General features: G+C 39.6%; 1 protein-coding gene across 6 annotated transcripts in view; it reads left to right on the forward strand.

The window, feature by feature from the left end:
- Positions 1-17,618, forward strand: part of LOC114559808 (voltage-dependent calcium channel subunit alpha-2/delta-1) — a 68,940-nt gene that overhangs the window by 120 nt on the left and 51,202 nt on the right. For all 6 annotated transcript variants that reach the window (XM_028584724.1, XM_028584726.1, XM_028584730.1 and 3 more), the window contains exons 1-3: positions 1-156; positions 10,613-10,694; positions 10,894-11,010. The exon at positions 1-156 is cut by the window's left edge and continues 120 nt beyond it. In XM_028584724.1, the coding sequence (XP_028440525.1) occupies positions 68-156; positions 10,613-10,694; positions 10,894-11,010 (288 nt within the window). In that variant the 5' untranslated portion in view covers positions 1-67. The remainder of the gene's footprint in view (positions 157-10,612; positions 10,695-10,893; positions 11,011-17,618) is intronic.

The following is a 17,618-nucleotide window of genomic DNA, read 5'->3' on the forward strand; positions in this document are numbered from 1 at the left end:
GGCGGCGAAGGGGAGCGGAGCACATTTGGTGTTGACGCGCGTCGGGGAATTTCCCACTCTTTTTACAATGAATACCTGCAGGGTACATGCCTGGGTGTTTCTGGTCCTATTATGGCAGAACGGGACTTTGGCATCGCAGTTTCCCACACAGCTCATGTAAGTAGGCTATAGCCTCTATAATCCTATTTCGAGCAATTCATGTTCTGGTTTGCAGACTCCTTGTTTCAAGTGCTCGTCGTTTGGAGACAAGTATTGGGCTATATTAACGAGCCACTCACGGTGTGTTGGCGCTTGGGGGTGTGAGAGAGGGCTGGGCAGGTCATTTCGATCCGTGCACCAGTGGTCATCTTGAAGGCAGCCTATACAATATTTCAGCTTTCCTGACTGCTCGCCTCCAGGCAGTGATTAATTTTGGTTACTGTAATCGGTTTTGTCGCCGGTGGATGTCTGTGGCCACGGAGCCCCGTGACAGCTCCTCTATGAAGTTGAGGAGTTAACAGTGGCTTTGTCCTGTTCCTTTATGTAAAATGACAAAAGTTGGCCCTTGTCTTTGGCCCTTACCCTGACTGGTCGAAACGATCTTGTCAAGTCTTGGTTTATTATTTCCCCTGTAATAAAACAATGTTCTGCCCAAATTAGACAGAACAATCCTATTATTCATTTGCAAAATCAGTTATTGAACATATTGGAGATATGTTCTCTTACATTCAGATGGGTAATTCCATTCAAAGTTATCTTAACATCCAGTTCACATCCAGTTCCATATTCACCTGAACACCTTTTTACAGTAAGAGCCACCCAACAGCACATAGGCCTATGGCCCAACCAGTAATTTTTTAACAATATAAATTGAAGGTATATTCACATTTAATTCAAGAGTTTGGGTCAGATGGAAAATTAGCATCTTGTGTTTGCAACTATAAACTTTACCAATATAATAATAGATTTAACTGTTATTTGCAGGCCGTCCTCACCCAGAAAACGACAGTATAGGTCGATTGTACAAGCAACGACAGATAATTATGTTTTCTGTTAGGCGGAAACATCTCGCCCCGTAGTAATTATCACGGGAGCAAAGAAGTAAGTTAGATGACTAAGAGTTGTGGCATGTGTCCACTGGCAAGCGTCATTTGGACACTTCCCATTCACTGTCTATGTAGGCAGCCGGACAACTTTATGCAAATCAGGGGCGTCCAGCTCGACTCGCCGCCTCTGATAGGGAGAAAATCAGATATCATTTATATCAAGGTAGAAAAGTCTCTTAGTATAATGCAATACAATTTAACAGCACCAGCACTTTTGCTGATATTCAAACTCCGAAGTTACTTGTCACCTAGTCTATATCTTTGATGTTCCACTTCCGGGATTGCTCCGGTGCCGCAGGAAATTCCGTCTGATGAAAGTTTTTTTGCCGATGTGTGTTTCTTTCCACTTTCTTTGTGTTGGAATTTTAAACTCTGTGGTATGAGGACTAAGGTTAAAGGTGCCCTGCCACACATATTTCATTACTTTGTGGTAATGTCTGAAGTTCTACCATGGACTCTGTAACATTTTTTGTGGAGAAAATGCCTTGGTTACCTTGTTTCAAGCCATTCTAGTGTGGTATAGAAAGCCTACAGGAAGACTCAGCTCGATTTCTGCCAGTTCTCATTAATATTCAACAAGCTAAGCTGTTTGAATCTGATTGGCTAACAGCTAGCCAATGAGAGCCTGGCTGTCAGAATCTTTTACCCTGCCCAACTGGATGAGCTAATGAATAGTAATGAGCTCAGGCCATATGATGTAAGACTGACCAGCTTTTGTAATTGACCTGATTTCTCTGCTTATTTCTTTTCAGTGGCTAGAGCTGACTAAGGAGGTAGCAGTTCATTTTCACATTCACAACATAACGCAAACACATATGGACCTAACAAAAAAATGCACGTAAAAACGGTTTTGTATGGCAGGACACCTTTAACTGCTCCTCAGTTCCTCGGCATGGTAAATTGATACAGCTAGCTAGACTATCTGTCCAATCTGAGTTTTCTCTCGCACGACTATTTTACAGCGGTCTGTGCGGAGCTTAGTGTCGCCCAAGACGATTGTGATTGGTTTAAAGAAATGCCAATAAACCAGAGCACGTTTTTCTCCCATCACGGAATGCTATGTGTACTGGCAAGACCCTGCTCCGCTCCGCAGCGTGTGGATGGTCTGGTAAAGCGAGACTACGTGTCACCAATTCAAGTCAAAGAGCTACCGCTGCAGCTTGGACTCAACTACACAACAGTTTCATTCTGCTGGATGTGGAAGTGTATGAATATGTTTTAAAGTTAATTCTGTTCGGTGCTTCGTATTTACAAAAGGTCTCCATCATCTTGCAGGTTAAATTGGTTCACAAAACACCATTTGACTGTTCCTTTCACCTACATTGCTCATTTCTAATGTCATGTTCTCCAAGTTGTAGCATGGAGACCTCAAATACATATTGTGGATTCAAGTGCTAAAAAAACTTGCAGGCTCCCCCAGCATCCATTCTAAATGCACATCACACTGGAAGCTGACAGTCTGCCTTGGGTTTACTATTGTGATGGTGAACATTCAGTAGCACAAGGCTAGCACAAGTCTTTATATTTCTTTCACTGTTTTTTGAATGTTTGCTGAATTTCATTTCTATTAGTTGTTAGGTTGTGGAGGGTTCCTCTTTTAAAACATCTGCAGAGGAATGCCTGGATCATCTACAGTAGTTCTCAAACTTGTTTCAATAATGTACCCACTTTGAAATACCATTTCATAAGTACCTCCTGACCAGCACAAAACATTTTTGGTAGAAAAAAAGCCTATATATAAAGAAGCACAATACAACGCTTCGCTATCAGTGTCCGATGTACAAAACAACAATATTGTAACTAAAAAACACTTAAATGCTACATTTGAAGTGTTTAGAATCACTACATTCATTCATTATTATAGTGTATAAGTATTTTAGAAACCATGAATTAATTAAATTAACATTTTAAAAAAAATACACCTTGCAAGTATTCCAAAGTACTCCTTGTGGTATGCGTACCCCCAATCGAGAAACACTGATCTTCAAGTCCTTTTTTCATAATTGTTGCAGTCCAAAATAAAGATAATAAGATACAAGATAATGCTTCTTGCCTCACAAGCACATCAGTGTGAAATAAGAAGCAATTATAAGTAAATATACTGTAACTTAGAAGATTAACACATCTTCTAAGTTACTGACCCTGCATGTCTATCTGCATGGCATGATGATGATTAGATGCAATAGAGTGTTTGAGCATAGACAAAATGAGTCAAAAGCAATTCAAATAAAGTGGCTTTCATCAAGTGCATTCTTCTGGATCATACTGATCACATGGATGGACAGAAAAATATTCATAATGCAAAAGGGGTTTGCAAACTGCAACTCATGTTGGCTGTGCCAGGAATATTTCAGAATCAGATCACCAAGCCTAATAAAATTGCAATTCTAAGGTGATAATTGTTGTGAAAAAAGACAAAGGGTGCAGTTCTGGTCAGACCTTGATCCAAAAACCTTCCACTTCAGATCAAGGTACTTTTAGGCTGAAGAATGTCTAAATTGGCCACTTGGGTGTGAGTGTACAGAATAGGCTTAGAGCGTGAGCAGAGCACCGAAGGTTGTGTTGGTGCATCACAGTTGGTGTTTCCATGCCTCATTCCGCTTTGCTGTTTAGACTTCGGTCCAAGCCTCTGTAATGATGTGTAATTAGATTGTAGTTTAACACAGCGGCCCACTGAAATACATACTGGCCAGCTCATTACTCTATCTAGTGCCAAAGTGATGGCATCATCTGTCTCTCTTTTTCTTGTATTTTCTCTCTGCCTCTCTTTCTGTTTGGCTCTCATTTGCTCTTCCTGTGTCTGAAAAACAATGTAGGGCAGTGTCTGACCCAGTTGCCATTTGCATGTACATTTGTGTGTGTGTGTTTAATTATCCAGTGTTGTACCAGAGGCTGCCGTAATCAGAGCCCAGCAAGCAGAGCAGAAAAAATTAGCTACCTCAGCTCAATAACAATTACTTTATATACTGAATCACTGTGTTATTTTAATCATCGAAAACAGCTTACATTATATGTGTGATAACAGTGTGATGATGGTAAAATAATAATTGCTGAACTTCCCCTATGTGTGTACATATAGAAAAAGGTGAAATGAGATACATTACATGAAGGAGGTGACGTGACTTCACATACAGTAGATCAACCATGACAGGCTGAGAGCAAGCCTTCCCTTATAGTATTTATGAAGCGTCACCATTAAACCGTAAGGGATGCTTGGAATTGCATTATTTAAGGATGAGGAGTTAATATCCAGAGATTTTCCATGCCTAAAGATAATACATCTGACCATTTAAGGTCAATGTAACAAGGGATTTGACTGTGAATATTCATATAAAGCAACAGGCGTACAGTTTTTACTTACTGTATATAATGAGCCAAGTGAGTGCTTTGCAGTCAAGACTTCTTTGTCTGCACATTGCAGTGTTTAGTATTTACGCACACACACACATACACACACACACACACACACACACACACACACACACACACACACAGACGAAGCAAATGCACATACAAGGGATTCAATATTGTGCAAATAGGGATGAGCTATTCTGCAGATGAGACACTCTCATGAAGCCAAAATATTCGAAATCAATCTTGGAGATAAAAAAATAGTGGATGTGCAGAAAAACACATTGCCCACATGCACCATAGCCTGGTTTGTCTCATCCATTTGTCAGCACCTGGGAGTTTTTGTTATAGAGATTTGCACTGGTAGCAGTAGATTTCACAGAAGCTAAACTCTGGAGAAAAGGCCCTCTTCTCTCAATGTCAAGTCCCTGGAATCACACACACACACACATGCACACACGCACGCGGACGCGCGCGCGCGCACACACACACACACACACACACACACACACACACACACACACACACACACACACACACACATGTACACATAAACTGTACAACTCTAACTCACAATTGACCTGTCCATGCTTCAGGCTTTGAGAGCTTAGGGGTCCAAGGTCCACTAAAATACCTTACAATCTATTTTCTGTCCATAGATTTGGGGACAACAAAGGGTAAGAGGAGAGATGATGAAAAGAAGAGAATTTAAGAGGAGAGAAGAGAGTGAAAGAGAGTTTAGAAGAGGAGAAGAGAAAAGTGGCAGTTTCTCTACATCTCATGCATAGTTGTAGTTTGTATAACTAATATGTAGCAAGAATCATAAAGGATTTGACTAAGGCCGGCTACACACTGGCTGCGTGGCGTGAGAGTGGCGTTTCTGTTGTGTGTCAGCTGCGTGGCGGCTGCGTGGATGTCTTTACACACCAGAAACTTGTCTGACGCGGCGCTGTTGCTGCTAGCCTTGTCTGTACACATGTATGTTTTAGGGCTGTCCTCGACTAAAGAAATTCTTAGTCGACTAACACTTATACGATTTTGTCGACTAATCGATTAGTTGATTTAATTGACAGAGCTGTGCGCTTTGAGAGGTGGTTAAGAATAGAAAAGCACAATATAAATGTAGTTAATTAACCATCTGTAAAACTGAGTTTCTCCACAATTAATCCTGCAAAAGCACCACTTTAAATCTTGTGTTTACCATAAATGTGCTCAGAAGATTCTTGGAAATAAGTAATTAAGCATGAATAAGCATAAAAAATGACTAATCGACTAAAGAAATCTTAGTCGACTAAGCGACGTCAGCAGTATTGACGGCAAAATAGGCTACAGAATATTTCATTTTGGATTGACAGGTGCAATATTTGAAAATCGATTTTTTTTTTATTACATTTATATCTGCATTTATGTCAAAACCTAGAGACTTTCAAACATCAAAATGTCATTTATTAATATGTATTTGTGTCAAAATGACATATACACATCGTTTCCTATTCTATTTTGCCTGGAAACGCTTCCAACACGCTTGCGTGTCGCGTGAAAAACAGCTATCGGTTCTATTTCTAGCATGCGCACGTTTTCGGCTGAGACATGCGTGTCACGCAGGCCGTGTGTAAGCTCTAACCTGTTAACATGGGAGCCAAAATAAAAACCAACACGCCACGCAGCTGACACGCTCACGCCACGCAGCCAGTGTGTAGCCGGCCTAACTGTAACTATGTTCACATAGAAGCAATCTGACTGGCTGTGTTGCTCTCAAATGCACATACCGTACCTGTATCCCCAGTAGAATAAGAAAACAAGTAAATTAACAAATTTTAAGCATATTAAGCAGATTACGCATAAGGTTAATATACAGGTTTATATATAAACCTATTATATAAATATGAAAAAATAAAAATAATAACCCAAAATGCATGTAATGGTAAATACAGCTTAATTAAAGTGTAATTACAAGAAGTACAAGGCAGCCTGTGACTCATGGAGACCAATAAGTCACAAGAATATTTACAGTAATCAGTTGAGAAAACAATCTTACCACAAGGTCTGTTTAGTAGCTTTTTTGGAGGTTTTGATCATATCACAATTTTCATCAGCAGATATCATTTTCCTTAATGGGCATCACCATTTACAACACGTCCTTATCGGTCATATTAGATACAGTAGTAGTAATGAACAACCTATCATATTGTTTGAAGGATTTGTTGTTACATCCAGCACCACTGATCCCTTTGAACCTGTTTGCAGATGAAAGATGAGTACCCAAACACCAGTTGGTGGATCTAAATCACCCTAACCTGTTAGGGTGATTTAGATCCACCAACTGGTGGTACAGTAGCTGGACATCTATGTCAGTTATGGCTGACCCTGCTCTAATATCTCCACCTACCCTCTCTCTTCCTAAACAATTTTAAACTACACTATCCCCAATAGTATTCTCGCTCTTGCGAAGTGTCTCCTATTTTTCCACAAGCATGCTTGCTCAGATTTTTCCCTATACACTGTGGATTTTGTGTCCCTCATACATCTTTCCCACATCTCGTCTGGCTTCTTGATCTTTTGCACCTTTCTTTATTTGTTTGCATCTTATCACCTTCCTCAGCTGTATTGAGCGTTGATGTTTTGCACACATATTGTAACTTGCATGACACTTATTACACTTCTGCAATACCAATTTTTGAGGAATATTTTGGGGGTATGCATATCTGGTTTCTATGTTTATCTCAGTGTGTATATGTGAGTATGAAATGTCTATTTGCCATTCGGGAGGATTGCAACTGAGTCTGTGTTAGTATGAATGCACAGCAATGAGAGCATCTGTATCCCATGTCCAACCTGTGATAATTCTCATACAATATTAATGGAACTGTCTCAATGTGCCTGTGTGCACGCATCTCAGTATACATGGTGAATTACAGTAATGCATCCACATGCACAAAAGTATTTTGCTTCAGCAAGCCTCTTGTACCAGGTGCGCTTAGGGCTGGGTATCGTTCAAAAATGTTGATACCCATAACACTACTGTGACTCTGATACTGGTTCCTAAACGATACTTTTTCGAACCAATTTTATAAAACAAAAATGAATTACAACATTACACATTATGGCACACATCTTTTTATTTATTTTTCAGCTCCTATTATGTGAGCCCCGTCTCTGTGTAACGTAGACGTGTAACGTTAGACAGCCAATCACAAACATTATTAGATCTTACTACAAGCATGCTGCATGCTTATTGGCTCACTGATCTCATTCTTCTCTCATCTATCTCTATCCACAGACCATAGCCACTGTGTTTAGGAGGCAAGAGGTGATTTAATATGTCGGTATATTATAATTAGGGATGCATCAAATACAGGATTTGGCTTCGGATTCAGCCGAATATTGAGCTTTTTGACGGGGTTCGTTTTCTGCCGAACCTTACAATTTTTTTCCACCGAACCGAACCCTACGCTTGCACTACTCACCCTATGTGGGTCAACGTAATGAAGCCGCCGTTGATTACGGGAAGGTGTTTACGTAGGTAGACCGTTCAATGCAGTAGGCTGTGAGAAAGTGAAAATGGAACTTTGCAAGGACGATTTTTCTCGTGGTGGCAAGGACCCTAAACAATACACAACATCGCCGCTGCCAAAACATTTGCGTATGAAACATCCGAAAGAATACGAGTTGTGCATGAAGGAATCTACAGACAGCAGCCAAAATGCAGCAACTTCAGGTACTTCAAAGGAAGTCACAGCTAAAAAACTTTTGTTAACCATTTGTTTACTTCATTAATGTGTTTACTGTGTTAATGGACTGAGGATGGGAGTAGGATTCGGTATTAGGTTTTGGATTCAGCAGAATCTTAACCAGTGGATTCGGTATTCGGCCGAACCTCAAAAATCTGGATTTGGTGCATCCCTAATTATAATGCATGCTGTGAGTTTATTATGCTTTGACAACATTATTGGAGGAGGATGAGAGGAAGGTAGAAAACAGTGTGTTGCACCAGCAGGCTGGACCTGTTGTCTCAAGGGGCCTGTTTCACAAAAGCAGAATATATAAATCCAGGATAACTGATAAAGCAAGGCTTGACCTAGTCTAATCTGTGCATCCTGGCTTGGTGCGTTTCACAAAGGCCAAGCCAGGCTGAGGAGGAGCGACTAGGTCGAGCCAGGCTGAACTAATTCAGATAGATGCGCGTCCACGGATTTCCTCAAAAGACCGCGAGGTTGATCACAGATTTACTGATGCCAAAATGGAGAATACGCATTGTACATACTTTATACAGAGTGAGCAGCAGCTTCTTGTGGAAGTATGATGACGTGAAACACATTATTTGAATAAAAAGAAAATAACACGGCCGCTGTAACGAAACAGCGAGAGAAAGTGTAGCTGACGATCACGGACCGACTGAATGCATAAGCAGCCTAAATATATACATTAACTGACCACTGCTCTGAATGGAAACCGTCATAATCCTACCATTCAATGATTAGGCTACTAATCATTTGCACAAATTAACAATTGTACTCTTTGCCTTAAAAGTAAGCAGAAGATAACTCAGGAAATTTACCATGAAGATCCATTTTCTAAAACGCTAGAATATGAAGCGTAAATATCTCTTTCACTCTGTTCCTCCCTCTCTCTCATTCATTGGCTAAAATATTAATTTCCTAAGTCATATTAACTTCCACTACTCGCTTTTAATGCAAAGTGTACAGGTGTTCGTTTTTGCAAATGACAAGTGACACATTCAATGGTTTCATTTAAGAGCAGTAGTTCATAAATGTATATTTTTAACCTATCATTTAGTCGGTCCGCTATTATCTGTCACGCTTTTTCTCGCGTTTTTTTATTTTTTATAGAGGACGAGTTTCCTTCTCTACATATTATATGCCTTGCTCCCTGGTATATATGGACATAGAAAATAAAGACACTGAAGAAATTGCACTGTAAAATCTAGAAACTTTAAAGATAATAAAGTGATAAATTCCATGCTCACTATAAACATGAATGGAGCAGAGTATATTCATCAGTTATTTCCCCCCAGGCAAAATATAAGAGTCTATAATTTGGGAGGATTGTATAGTTAGGATATGTTCTTAAAATTGTACAATCCTCCCAAATTATAGTCCCAGTTTACTGGACAACACAAATTGTGTGCTAAGAATGCCAAATACAATGCACATGGAAGCAGAACAAACATGATCCTTATTGTTAAAGAATAAAAAAAGAAATAATTTAAGGTGCATTGGGGAACTATAGAAATGTACAGCATTGTATGTATTGCCCTTAGTAACAGACTTCATTTAAAACTCATTTGAAATTTTATCAGCCTTTTCTAATTATCTCAACAACTGCCATAATCTATTCATCAAACTTCTTACAACAATATGAACAGCAGTCTTCATACAGCAATATAACAGTAACAATGACAAATTTATAATTATAAAAAAAAAATAATGGTCACAACTTTAAATAATAACAGTACTCAAATAAACAGCAATATGCACCTGTTGTATTTTAATCCAGGCTAATAAGAAAAGGGTAAAACCACTGCTGAGTGAACAGAAAAGGTTCCAGGATTAAATAAATCCTGGCTGTTAGCCTGGTCAGGACCAGGCTAGCTGCACAGAATAAATCTCCATGGTGATTTATGTGCCTCTGCTTTCGTGAAACCGAGTCAAGGCTAAATTCATCCAGGATAACCAGGAAATCCCGGCTTAATCCCTTATGTTGGTTTTGTGAAACAGGCCCCAGAGCTCTTTGCTATACAGTGGAGCACGTCGCCTGACTCCTGGCCACCTCCCACCTCTTGCCTGTCCACTCACATCACTGTCACCGGTCACAACACTGGCTGACACTTATCTGATTGGTTGACTTCATGTTTGAACTCTTAGAAAGTAATCGTATTGGCTGACACTCAATGACACATGTTTGATTAGATGACATTGTATTTGTTCCCGGTGATTGAAGCTTGATTGGTTGACATTTTGCTTGACCTATCAGAGTGATTCTCTTTGGCCTTGTTTGTGTTTACACTGTCTGTCCAGATGGTCTTGTTAGATGATAGATGTAAGGTAACATGATGGACAGTTTAATTGCACTGTGAAATGTTTGTGATGTCTCTTCTAAACCGGTTACATCTGAGTTAACTTAAGCTTGGTTGTCTGCATTGCTTTGTCCCATAGGATTAAAGAATGGGTTGATCAGATACAGAAAGAGCTTGTCACCCTGGCAGACACAGCCACAGCTGGGAAGAGCCTCACTCAGGTAAACACCCACACGCTGCACACACATGCATCAAGAGAGAGCTATGGACCTACCACATACACCATAGCATCACAGAAGTTGCCATATTTTTTGTTTAAAAGTTATATTCTTCATTTGTTGAATAAACCAAAAACATTTCTGACACATGGGTATTTGGTAAATCATCAATTACGTACGTGATTTTACTCTTTGTGTCTAGATTTTTCTGAAAAACAAGCACCTGTACAGTGTTGAGCAAAACGACGCAGAGGAGCTGGTGGCCAGAGCAGCCACGAAAATTGAACAGCTGCTGCGGAAGAGATCTGCTGCCTTGGAGGTAAGACTGACTCCACTTAGAGGAACCAACTGTCAGTTTGCAATTTTACTTTAGTTATAAAGCTGTATACAGGATGAGATTTTAATTAATTAATTAACCACGGCGTCGAAAATAAGTTTTCCATCTGCTTCTTTTTAAGACATTGTAGACTAGTATATTCAATAATCAAAGAAAAAAAGTGGATCAAACTAGTGTTTAATCCACCATTTAATAATTTAAACAAATTATATAGTAATTTCACATTTTAAATAATTATTATTTTACAGACCCCCCCCTGGGGTCAGCTGTGAAAAAAAAACTAAACTGTGCACACAGAATACAAATCTGTTCCCTCGGTTTTATAAACTGTACGCACATATTCATAATCCGTTCCCTCGGTTTTATAAACTATATGCACAGATTCATAATGTGTGCCCTTGGTTTTAGAAACGTGCGCAAAGTTAAAAAGATATTCACAGATTCAAACTTCCGGGATCAATTACTTTATAGCGAAATGTTATTAAATCACAAACGACGCATCTTTCCTAATGTGGTGAGGTTGACAATGAGCTACAAACTCATTTTCATCAAAACGAGCCGTCCTCCAACCTGGAGAAATAACATATATATTTTAAATTTCATACTTTTATTTTTTATTTTTGTCTTTTTATATTTTGCACTTGAAAGGCAAATTTACCACACCTTTGGACTAATATTAGACTGGCTATATTCAGATACAATGAATTTTGAGTTGAATATCTGTTTTTCTGTTATTTGGGGCATACATTATAGGCCTACATTATCCCCCTTTTGGCCAAATTGAATAATAGTTGTAAATGGAAATTATTGTTTATAATCCTAATAGTGAAATGATGTAAGCAATACATTTAGATTTTAAATAATGTGATTATAAGATATTGCTCAGAACACAAAGCATTCCATTGCAGTTACACCACCATCTGGCGATGTATTTATTTAATTGATTATTATCTGGCTGAGATTTCACATTAATTTTCCAAGTGGGATTGCTGTGGGTTTGGTTGAAATTATCCTTCAAATTGAGGAAGTCACGTTCAAAACATGTTACTGTAATAATCATCTGGCAACAAGATCCTTGGTCCTTTTCCATATCGAAAGGCTTGCTGTGAGCGAAACAAATATTAGGAAGAAATCACTCAACAACCTTCACAATTCTGGAGGCCGTTACTTTGTTCCAACGTTGTGGTTATTTTGTAAAAGCACACTAATATTTCAGGGTTGAGGTGATATGGGTAGAACAGATCACTTAATTGTGTGACTTTTTGGATGATAACAATGGTGGGATGCACACAAAAGAGTAGAGAGCGAAGACAGATCTTTCTTCTACAGTATCCAATGTGATAATGAGAGCTTTGACCCTGGGGGTGTTCTCTCTTTCTCCCCTCTTTTCCCTCCCTTTTTTAAACTTAGAAATGGGTCAGATATTCTTATCTACTGTATATCAGGAGTTGAACTGTTTTTTATACATTCAGAGAGAGTTCACAGCACCCCTTATTCTGTCTTTATAAGGCATCACCATTGTTGTCTTATTAGTAATGGAGAGGGAGTATTTATGAATGTCCATAAACACATCTCCTGCCAAGTGTCTGTCTTGTGTATGTTAAGTAAACACCCTGGGGTTCTTATCATTTTTCCGAGTACTGGTGCCATAAGATGCGTAAACAGCAAGGAGAAAATTGGCTACAGCACATTATCCACGTGATAGGTCAGGTGTGTGTGTGTGTGTGTGTGTGTGTGTGTGTGTTAGGGTATGTTGTAGGTGGTGGGTCATCTCGCCTGATGCTAACAGTCCATCCAACCTCTGGACATTCATAACTCGTTACTCTTTATTGTGTCTTTGCGTCTCATCCTCTCCTAAGAGTAACCTCAAGGCACACTGATATTAAATTCTCTGTCCTGAGATGTATGGATGGGGAGATAAATGGATGAAGGGATAATGTGAAAGAAGAGCAAATGCATGAACGTGATGGATACATAGAGTCATTGACAGATAGACTGAACAGTCTATTTTTGTTGGGTCTTTCTAAGACTTATAGGGTACAACACATAGCAGTGACCAGCAAACTCAAACCTGAATTACATACACTGTCCCTGTAGATTTTATACTAGTGCTTTGACGTGATTTTTGCTTAGTTAAATGAAGAAATTTGGCTGTTTATCAGACAAAATACAGGAAGAAAATCTTTATTGCAGGGAGATCCTTTCTTGTTGAGTGCCTTTGATATGAGGTAGGGAGTGACTCTCAATGTCAATATAATTGGAGATAGCCCAAGGCACTTGAGCCACTTTCACTTAGTTGTCGACTGCTTTAAAACTTTAATCCTCCTTTTGCCTCTCCTCTCTCTCTCTCTCTCTCTCTCTCTCTCTCTTTCTCTCTCTCTCTCGTCCTCTCTGTCTTTCCGTCTCTGATCTCTAACTCTGCATGATGGATGCCTCTGAAAGGCCACAGTTTACCGAGCCACAGGTGTGTGTGTATGTGTGTCCACGCAGGCTTCCATAAATAGGTGTGTGGCAGAGTGTAACATGCATTATGAATGAGTACTTGGCTGCACACTGTTAGGAGAGATTCGTTTATCAAAGGTTTTACAATGTATACCGGGGCTGGATCGCAACAGGGAGCACCTCACACAATCAAACACCATAGACAGTTAAATGAATGGACCAACAGATCCCGTTGCTCTGGACGGAGACCAGTGAAGATTATTAGAAGCACTTTTCCGGTGAGGGCTGAGCGTTACTGCGCAGCCTCCAACTGAGCTTGAAGACGTAGATGTGACGTGAGCAACCTGTTGTAAGTCTTGTGGTAGCTGTGCCAAGAGAAATCTCAATCATTCCGAATCTTGCAGAGATGGAGAGCGTAGGTATATGTAAGGAGATAACATGGGCACAGGCTAATTATTGCTAACTAAAATGCTAGTTAACATTAGTAATTAAACTTAAACAGCTAATGCAAGTCGAAACTGCTTGCGAGCTTCTCCTGTACTATACGGTAATTCCTCTACTACGCGACAGTAAGTCGCGTGTTTATGACAATTGTTAGCCTATCTTTACAAAAACGTCTGCTACGGAGCCATAACGTGAGGTACAAGGCAAGGCCTTTTATACATTGTCGTGTTTCTTTAGAAATAAACAATTGACAAATAAAGTCTTTAAACGTGTCAGATGTAAAGTTATAAAGTGACGTCAAAATGAATGGCAGTCAATGGAATGCTAACGGCGGGTGAGTGCTTGTTAGCATCAAAATTAGGAGCTACGCTTACCAGACGCTCACTTACCCCCTTGTCAAACTCCTGCTAGGATGTGTATGCATAGTGGCTCAAGCCAATTCCTCTTTTCCCTTTCTGGCTTGCATTTTCTCACCAAATAATGAACATTACAATCACCTGACACGAGTTTCCGTTATGGTAAGCTAAGGTTAAAGCGGCTTTTTGTTAACTAAGGAAAGTAAAGATACATAGGGTGGCCTGATGGTATCAGGGTTCAAATAGGTCTATTGCTATACCTATTAGCTTAATTTACATATTCATTTGTTTTTCATGGACAGGGGAGGGGAGAAGACTCTGGACACCCGTCTGAGGAGGCCCCTGTCCAACAGATGTCAACTCACACCTCAAGAGCTTTTGCACATCCCTGTGGAGGCTGGGGGCATTGTAGGCTATACATGGTAAATGCATATCTACCCTACCTTTCTGTAGTGAAGTCTGTTGAGTGAACTCTTAGGTCAGAGTCACATTCATAAAATATATGTCAACACAGAGCAGCCAGTCTACATTTCCAGAGGACCCTTGTTGCCATTGTTATTACTGTAAAGAAACAGATGTCAGATGAAATGTGATGTCAGTAGGCAATGACAACAGACACACTTCTACAGTACACACATACTTTAACATAGACATGTTTACATACATTCATACTTTAACATATACATGTTTACATACATTCATACTTTAACATAGACATGTTTACTTGTCCTAAAAAAGTATTGGGATGAACAGTGTTAATTTGAGTCAGAAAATACTTCTACTACTTCAAGAGAGAGACAACTGTGTGTGTGTGTGTGTGTGTGTGTGTGTGTGTGTGTGTGTGTGTGAGAGAGAGAGAGAGAGAGAGAGAGAGAGAGAGAGAGAGAGGCTCTAAAAAGGTTTGTCAAAAGCAATTGACCACATAGTGAAAGTGTGTGATGTGCCAGAGGCCAGCTCCATTTACTTAATTTACCCCCATCCACAGCCTGTTCTCTCTTGGTCTTGCTGTCTATGTACACTGTAATTACTGTAAACACTTAATAATTGATGGTGCAGAACTGTTATGGCTAAAGGCGAACTGATAAAACACTGAAGACAGACATCCACACATGCTTACACACACACACACACACACACACACACACACACACACACACACACACACACACACACACACACACATCAAGGTATTGTCAACTGTCCACTTCTCTCTTTCTTACTAACAACCAGCAGCCGTGTGGGGTTTGCTTTTGTTTGAACAATCTGCATGAGTTGAGTGAGTGTGTGTGTGTGTGTGTGTGTGTCTGTCTGTATGTTTGTGTGTGTGACTTCAATTTCCACTCTTCTGCTGGGGTGAAGGGCTCTGTCCAGTGACTAATGAGCCAGTCTACAACATTACTTAGAGTAATACCTCAACCAGCACCACTAAAACTCTACAGGACACAGGTGGCCCAGTGTGTGTGTGTGTGTGTGTGTGTGTGTGTGTGTGTGTGTGTGTGTGTGTGTGTGTGTGTGTGTGAAAGTGAGTGAACTTGTATATGTGTGTAGGTTAATGTTTGTGTTTACAAAAAATGAAATCTTTCTTTTCCAATGACGGCATCATGATTACTGGCATGCAAGTTAAGTTCATTATTGAAAACCCTTGGAATGATGGGCTTCTTTCAAGTTATCATTTATGAACGAGGAACATTTTAGTGGATGCAATCATCTGCATATTAAAAATAGACATGAAGTGATTACTATTAAATATGCCAGACATTAGCAATAGGTCAAATCTTCTTGGCAATTCTTACTGTTAAATATGTACCTTACCAGTTTGCACCGTGGTTCGCTTGAATTCAGAATCCAGCTACAGTTGCCTCCAAAGATGATCCATTTTCACTGCAGGATAAATATTTTAAAATGTCCATTGAAATTCTCAAACCTGACCTGCGGCAGAATCCACTTCTCTGCTTTTGTTGAAATCAAAAGGAGCATATTTAAACATTGCACTGGTACATTTTTAAGCTCAGAAAAGGCCCCTTGTCTCACTTGTCCAACCCACAATATCCAGGCTTTTGCTGCAGTGTCTAGTTCAGCCACATGTTCTTTAAAATTACACACTTTGTTTTTACATTTCTAAAAGGCTTCAGGTGCCACTAAAGGATATTCCACAATAATACCATAGACACAGCATATTTCCCTTGTACATTGAATATTTCTTTCAATTCACATCTCTCAATGTCTCTCTATGCTATTTAAAAGGAGGTCAGTATGTTTGGCATCCTTGATTCTATGTGAGAACTTTCAACTGTTAACATTTAATTTTGCAACTTTAACACTTTGATCATATTTCATTTTCTGAAATATTTTCTCTCCTCAGTGCCGTTAAAACATTTTGTGTCAATAATTTAGGCTTACTGGATCTTGCAAACTATGTCTTTCTTTTTTCTTTTTTTCTTTTTGTTTTAAGATTATTTTGGAGGGCATTTTTATTTGTATAGGACAGTTTAGACTTGAAAGGGGAGAGAGAAGGGGAATGACATACAGAAAATGGCAGCAGGTCCGAGTCGAAGCCGCGGCCGCTGTGCCGAGGAGTAAACCTCTATATATGGGCGCCTGCTCTACCAGGTGAGCTAACCAGGCTCAACAAAGCTCTTCAAAAACAAAACAACAAAGTACCTTTCCCTTCTTGATTTCACCTTGATGTCTACATTGTGCAGTTCAGTTACCAGTGAGTTAAGTGTCTGGTGTGTTTGATAGAGTCTTTGGGCTCCAGGTGTTGGACCATATTTTTATTAATCTGTTGCCTGCTGTCACAATGTTATAATAATGAGCACAAGATGTGACATTAGGTGGTTTTCATGTGTGTGTATGTGTGTGCCAACGTCACGCAGTAATGAACAGAGACCATGATACGATCAGAGATATTCCAGTCTCCTGAGCAGATGTTACTCAACCTCCCATCTCCGCTCTGTGCTGATCATATTAAGCAGACAAGAGGTGTCTGCATGTGTCTGTCTGTGTGCTTGCATTCCTGTTTGTGTGTGTGTGATGGATAGAAAAAGAGAGAGAGAGAGAGAGAGAGAGAGAGAGAGAGAGAGGGAGGGAGCAGTGCAGATGGAGAATTCTAAGTAGACTTATGGTAGGCCAGGGACAAGTATCCAATACATTCATCGAGAAGAGATCCAAACTGTGTTGGTAGATCACAACATGCTAAAGATAACAATGGAATACTTGAGACAGTTTCAATCTTTCACTGTCAAGAGATGCAGTTGTTTCATATCTAATAATAATCTACATTAATTAAATGTGACATGTAGTTTTTTCAGAATCAATATTGTGATACTTTGTTGTAATCGGGATGTG

The sequence above is a fragment of the Perca flavescens genome, chromosome 8, assembly GCF_004354835.1.
Source record: "Perca flavescens isolate YP-PL-M2 chromosome 8, PFLA_1.0, whole genome shotgun sequence".
Classification (NCBI taxonomy): Eukaryota; Metazoa; Chordata; class Actinopteri; order Perciformes; family Percidae; genus Perca; species Perca flavescens.